The sequence below is a fragment of the Aplysia californica genome, unplaced genomic scaffold, assembly GCF_000002075.1.
Source record: "Aplysia californica isolate F4 #8 unplaced genomic scaffold, AplCal3.0 scaffold00144, whole genome shotgun sequence".
Taxonomy (NCBI): Eukaryota; Metazoa; Mollusca; class Gastropoda; order Aplysiida; family Aplysiidae; genus Aplysia; species Aplysia californica.
Window position 1 is genome coordinate 1,114,015 of NW_004797414.1, and position 7,478 is coordinate 1,121,492.

The following is a 7,478-nucleotide window of genomic DNA, read 5'->3' on the forward strand; positions in this document are numbered from 1 at the left end:
TTACTGATCCTGTTATTACAATATTACAATCATATTACTGATCCTGTTATTACAATATTACAATCATATTGCTGAGCCTGTTATTACAATATTACAATCATATTACTGATCCTGTTATTACAATATTACAATCATATTACTGATCCTGTCATTACAATATTACAATCATATTGTTGACCCTGTTATAAATTAAATAAATTAAGAATACTCCATCTGGTAGTGATATCCAGGTCAATAAACTTGGGTGAACGAACGATCTTTAGTTTTGCTGGCACCAAAATCTGGAACAATCTTCCTTTAAAAAAAACTGAGAGATACAAAAAAAATGTCGAGTCTTTTAAAACTCTTTTGAAAAATCTTTTAATAGATCATGAATACTGTAGGGTTTTTTTAATCTTCAGCGAGTTAATTGTGTGTTATTTTGCGTGTGTATGCGTTTGTGTGTCTCTGGGTGTATGTGTGTGTGTGTGTGAATGTGTGTGTGTGTGTGTGTGTGTGTGTGTGTGTGTGTGTATGTGTGTGTGTGTGTGTGTGTATATTTATTATCTACTTTATTTGATTGCACAGAGCTCAGTTGTTGTACCATCTGCTGCATGGTTAGATCACTTTTGTCTAATATTCCTCTGACCCCGTCTATCCATATTTATCGGTACCTTCTTCTTGCAACACAATTATGTCATCTCTATCTATGCATATTCTATTTGTGAAAGCCGTCACTTTGGCCGCCTAAAATTTCCCAACCATTTATTCAACTTTCGAATTTGACGAAAGGAACATTTTGTTTTGAGATTACAGATCTATATCTAGCCCTTCTAATTGTTTGCATTTCTCAAGATTTATTACTCCATTCCAGTAGAGTGTAAATATACAATGTAGTAGGCCAATGACTTTCAGTTGATGTAAATGCACCGATCATTCCTTTCATCGAAAGGGTTCTAGTTTTTTAGTAAGAATTTTGCGGCACTTGCAACACAATAAGGTCATATAGATCTAAGTGCCGAACATTACAGATGTTACAAAAGAGTTACAAACACAAATTATTAGAAGGAGGAGAAATAAGAACGCTACATACATTGTATTTGATATGAATCCTTTTTTTTTTTTAATCTTGCAACGACACTTGCAACACAATAAGGTCATATAAGTGCCGAACATTACAGATGTTACAAGAGAGTAACAAACTCAAAAATAAGAAGGAGAGATAAGAACGCTACATATTTTATATGAATCATTTTTGGTAAGAGTTTTACGGCACTTGCAGTCACAATAAGGTCATATAAGAGCCCAACATTACAGACGTTACAACAGAGTAGAGAGTAACAAACACAAATTATCAGAAGGAGGAGAGATAAGAACGCTATTTATTTGATATGGATCCTTTTTGTTCTTTTCTTTTTGTAAGTTTTATGGCACTTGCAACAGAATAAGCTCAAATAAGCGCCGAACATTAGAGATGTTACAAGAGAGTAACAAACACAAATTATCAGAAGGAGGAGAGATAAGAGCGCCAGGTATTTGATAGAACAGAAGTAAGGAGCAAACCACACCAAAGCACCCGCTCTGATTGAAGGTGTCCCAACGTATTTGAGAGCAACGTAACTAGAAACAAAGAAAAGAAAAAGAAGGAATAAGGAAGACAGAAGTTTGGCAGAAAAGAAGGAGCGAACCACACTGGAGCGCCCGCCAACCACCCACTTCTGACTCCACATTGTAAAACAAACATCAACGTCACGCTCTATACCACAAAAAATGAACCTAAATAAAAACAAAACCACAGATCCTTGTTTTCTCCTAAATCATTTTTAACTCATTTATTTCTTAAAGTAGTGGGCTTCAGTTATATATACAGTATATTATATATATATATATATATATATATATATATATATATATATATATATATATACAGTGGAGTGCTCTTCAAATGAAATCTGCGGTACTCCGGTGGTTTAGGAAGGTTGTTGAAGAAGAAGAAGAAAAAGAAGAGGAAGGAGGAGGAGGAGGAGGAGGAGGAGGAGGAGGAGGAGGAGGAGGAGGAGGAGGAGGAGGAGGAGGAGGAGGAGGAAAGAGAAGACGAAGAAGAAGAAGAAGAAGAAGAAGAAGAAGAAGAAGAAGAAGAAGAAGAAGAAGAAGAAGAAGAAGAAGAAGAAGAAGAAGAAGAAGAAGAAGAAGAAGAAGAAGAAGAAGAAGAAGAAGAAGAAGAAGAAGAAGAAGAAGAAGAAGAAGAAGAAGAAGAAGAAGAAGAAGAAGAAGAAGAAGAAGAAGAAGAAGAAGAAGAAGAAGAAGAAGAAGAAGAAGAAGTCTCTAGTCCAATTGATCTATTTATGTAGTTCCATATCCACCACCACCCCTTCCAAACCCACCCCCTTTGAAACAAAAACCCAAAGAAATATAGCAGCCCCTGCAATTTATAAACATGACAAATAATGCAGGTCCATTTTAGGGTCCTTTTAGCGTTGTTTTAAATTCATCTCTCTCTCTCTCTCTCTCTCTCTCTCTCTCTCTCTCTCTCTCTCTCTCTCTCTCTCTCTCTCTCTCTCTCTCTCTTTCTCTCTCTCTCTCTCTTTTTATTTTTAAATATATATATATATATTTATATATTTATCTATCTATGTACCTCTCTCTCTCTCTCTCTCTCTCTCTCTCTCTCTCTCTCTCTCTCTCTTTCTCTCTCTCTCTCTCTCTCTCTCTCTGTCTTTCTCTCTCTTTCCTCTCTCTATCTCTTCTGAAAATTATTTTACTAATGTGCACGAATGTGTTTTTAAGCCCCCACCGGTACAGTTTAGACCATGTAGGAGGCGGTTCTCTCTCCGCCTAGAAGATCTACTTCTTCTTCTTGGGCGCTGCTGCTTCCTCGGCCCGGGCCTTGAGCATGTCTCTGTGGACCACAGACTAGAGTCAGCGAGAGTTTTACGGCACTTGCGACACAAGTAGGTCATATATTATAAGTGCCAAAGTTAGTTTAGTTTTGGTTAGAATTTTAAAGCACTTGCGACACAATTAGTTCATATAACTGCCGATGATTATAGAGATTTTAGTCAGTTAGATTCAGTGGGAGTTTTACGGCATTTGCAATACAATTAGGTCGTATAGATAGTCATTATAGTATAGGGATTTTAGTTTAGATTTAGGGAGGGAAAGTTTTGTGGCACTTGCAACACAATTAGGTCATATAAGTGCCGAAGTTAGTTTAGTTTTAGTAAGAGTTTTACGACACTTGCAACAAAATAAGGTCATATAAGTGCCGAAGGTTAAAGGTGTTACAAGAGAGTAACAAACACAAAAAAGAAGGAGGAGAGATCAGGACGATAGAAGTTTGATAGGAAGAAAGGAGCGAACCACACCAGAGCCCCCGCCAACCACCACTAAGTGCCGAAGATTAGAGGGATTTTAGTTTAGATTTAGTGAGTGAAAGGTTTGTGGTACTTGAAACAAAATCAGGCCATATAAGCTAGATCTAAGTGCTTTAGAAAACTCCACAGAACGGCAAGAGTTCAAGATCACCCGGATTGGGATTCAAACCTAAGCCATCCTCTCCGTAGTGGCGTGAAAAATCAGAAAGTTTGGCTTAGAATCTCTGCAGTATTTTTGGTAAAGCTTTAGATTAAAACCTCGCACTTTCCAAAAGGCATATTATTGACTAGATCACGCACCCAGCAAAACTCGAACATAACAAAAAGATTTCCGCAACCCACTCCTATTTCGCTAAGATGCGCCTGCTAGAAACAAAAATGTTTTTCTTTTTTGTCTCACCTCAACGACAACTGTGTTTGTTGTTGTTTTTGTTTTATTTTTGTTTTTTGACAACTGTATCTGTCTCACCTGACAACTGTATTTGTCTCACCTGTATTTGTCTCACCTGACACCAGTATTTGTCTCACCTGGGCGACAACTGTATTTGTCTCACCTGACAACTGTATTTGTCTCACCTGACACCTGTATTTGTCTCACCTGACACCTGTATTTGTCTCACCTGTATTTGTCTCACCTGACACCTGTATTTGTCTCACCTGACACCTGTATTTGTCTCACCTGTATTTGTCTCACCTGACAACTGTATTTGTCTCACCTGTATTTGTCTCACCTTTACCACACCTGTATTTGTCTCACCTGACAACTGCATTTGTCTCACCTGTATTTGTCTCACCTTTACCACACCTGTATTTGTCTCACCTGACAACTGCATTTGTCTCACCTGCATTTGTCTCACCTGACAACTGTATTTGTCTCACCTGTATTTGTCTCACCTGACAACTGTATTTGTCTCACCTGTATTTGTCTCACCTTTACCACACCTGTATTTGTCTCACCTGACAACTGCATTTGTCTCACCTGCATTTGTCTCACCTGACAACTGTATTTGTCTCACCTGTATTTGTCTCACCTGACAACTGTATTTGTCTCACCTGTATTTGTCTCACCTGACACCAGTATTTGTCTCACCTGGGCGACAACTGTATTTGTCTCACCTGACAACTGTATTTGTCTCACCTGACACCTGTATTTGTCTCACCTGACACCTGTATTTGTCTCACCTGTATTTGTCTCACCTGACACCTGTATTTGTCTCACCTGTATTTGTCTCACCTGACACCTGTATTTGTCTCACCTGACACCTGTATTTGTCTCACCTGTATTTGTCTCACCTGACACCTGTATTTGTCTCACCTGTATTTGTCTCACCTGACACCTGTATTTGTCTCACCTGACACCTGTATTTGTCTCACCTGTATTTGTCTCACCTGACAACTGTATTTGTCTCACCTGACATCTGTATTTGTCTCACCTGTATTTGTCTCACCTGACACCTGTATTTGTCTCACCTGACACCTGTATTTGTCTCACCTGGAGATGTAGCCAGGCTGATCAGCTTCGAAGGCGTCAAAGCCCTGGATGTTTTCGCGCGCCCCCTGGTGCTGTAGTTCCACTCGCACCGAGTCTGGGGGCACTCGCCTCTGCCGGAACACGTGTAGCTACACACGGGGGGGGGAGGGGAGGAGAGGGGAGAGAGGGGGAGAGGGGAGAGGGGGTAGGAGGGGAGAGAGGAGAGAGAGAGAGAGAGGGGATGGGAGAGGGGGAGGGGAGGGGGAAAGGGAGAACGGAGATGTGCGGGGCAGGGGGAGGGGAAAGGGGAGAGGGGAAGGGGAAGAGGGAGGGAATTGGGAGATGGGCGGGGAGAGGGGGGGAGTGGGGGAGGGGAAGGAAGAGTTTTGGAAGGGGGAGAGGGGGAGAGAAGAGGCAGTGAGGAGAGGTTGGGTTAATGCTCAGTTTTCAGATACCTCAAACTAATTTTGAATGTGAAGTCACCAAAAGAGGGCGACTGTAAGTCCCGCCTCACACAGGACGAGACCTTTCACGTGTCACGTTTTACCCACAGACAAGCAACATTAGGCCAGTCTCACAGAGAGCGTCACTCCACACGTCACGGCGGTGAACAGACACGGGTCCCGCGTGTGAGCCAAAGTGTTCACTATCATTTGTGAGGCAGCATAGTGAAACCAGGCGCTCGTCAAAATAATGAGAGTAAAGAAACTGTCAGTTTTCCATAGGTTTGGTAATTTTTATAGAATTTTTGCTGGGGTTTAAAGAACACATTTCTGTGTGGATTTTACTGAAACACATTGATTATATTTTAAAACTTTTTGGAATGCAGTCCTTGGTATATCTTGATAACGACTCCGATTAAAGGCATAAAAGATGTAAATTTTCAGTTGCCACGGACTCTCAACGTAAAGAAAAGAACGCAACTTTGCCGGCCATTTTCTCGCTAACTTTACCGCTAAACTAGGCGACCCTCACCTCCTTCAATCGCTAATATCTCGACTTGAATCCAAGGTAAATAGATATTATTTCCTTCAAAAGCAAGACAAATGGACAGGCTTTAAGATGATACCAATAACTCAGTATGCCCACAAAACTGACGAGCGCCTGAAAAGGGGGGGGGGGGGGTTGCAATGTGTTTTATTAATTTTAAAAAACTACCTCATACATACATTCCTTGTAGTGTCGTGTTTTGTGGATTGAAACTCTAATGCGCTACAGTCTGACTTACGAAACTGTTGACTCTTGCTATGAACTTTGACCTTTCACTTTTGACCTCCTCGACGGGTTCAACAACAAAAGCAGACACTGCTGGAAGCATGATCAAACACAAAGGAAACCAGTTCCAAATTTGGGGAAAATTGAACTTAGTTTTAGCCTGAGTAAGTTCTATGGCACCTGCAATAAAACAAGCACATGTGAGTGCCAAGGATTAGAGGTTTTACAGCAGGGTATTCACTGCAAAAAAGAATGAAGGCAAATAAAGACAACAGATGTTTCAAAGGAAAGAAGGAGCAAACCACACCAGAGCACCCGCAAACCACCCACTAATAGCTTTGGTCTTGTATAAGCGGGTCGTGATTGACCTAAATTTTTAAAAATTTTAGTAAGGGGGCGTGACCTGTTATATATATATATATATTAATTTTTTTAAAGAAAAGATGTTTTTCACACCCTCCTCGGCGCAGTTTAGATTAGTTCACATAGGAATGAGGCGGGCTTCCCACCCTGCCTGTGAGAGCAAAACCTAGCTGTGGGTACACAACATCCCAGCTGCAAAACCTAGCTGTGGGTACACAACATCCCAGCTGCAAAACCTAGCTGTGGGTACACAACATCCCAGCTGCAAAACCTAGCTGTGGTGTAAACAATGTCCCAGCTGCAAAACCTAGCTGTGGGTACACAACATCCCAGCTGCAAAACCTAGCTGTGGTGTAAACAATGTCCCAGCTGCAAAACCTAGCTGTGGTGTAAACAATGTCCCAGCTGCAAAACCTAGCTGTGGGTACACAACATCCCAGCTGCAAAACCTAGCTGTGGGTACACAACATCCCAGCTGCAAAACCTAGCTGTGGTGTAAACAATGTCCCAGCTGTAAAACCTAGCTGTGGTGTAAACAATGTCCCAGCTGTAAAACCTAGCTGTGGTGTAAACAATGTCCCAGCTGTAAAACAAAGATATTCGATTTTTTTTTAAAGCAACAAAAGTCTTTTCAACTGAAGGATCAAACGTGGGTCTCATGCGTGCGACAGGGAAGTCTCTCATTCAGAGGTCCCGGGTTCGAATCCGTGTAGCGACCGAAAACCTTTCTTCTCTAAAATCGTCTCAATTCACCTCCTTTCCTGCTCTCTAGCAAATTTTTGTCGTCCTCTTTCGTCTACACGTTCTGCCCCTACCCCCTCACCTCTTTTGCCCCCTCCTCTGGGCACCCGACTCTTTCTGCAGCCTTTCTACTGCTTCTCCTTGGCTCCTTCTTACAGCTGTCTTTCAGCCACAGCCCTGGTCTTATGGCAGGAAAGACCTACACCTACACCTAGCCTTCTGGGACACCTACCAAAGAAAAAATAAGAACAGAAAAAAGAAGACAAACGCTTTGCCAACACCCCAAGTCAATATTGTTAAGAATAGGAGTTTGATAACTTCCTTAACATTTTAAC

At 41.3% G+C, this 7,478-nt stretch overlaps 1 protein-coding gene across 1 annotated transcript in view; it reads right to left on the reverse strand.

The window, feature by feature from the left end:
* Positions 1-2,697: 2,697 nt before the first annotated feature.
* Positions 2,698-7,478, reverse strand: part of LOC101849764 — a gene marked incomplete in the record, with an annotated part of 33,919 nt that continues 29,138 nt past the window's right edge. Inside the window, 2 exon segments of the mRNA XM_013081737.2 lie at positions 2,698-2,878; positions 4,846-4,973. Coding sequence (XP_012937191.2) covers positions 2,824-2,878; positions 4,846-4,973 — 183 coding nt within the window.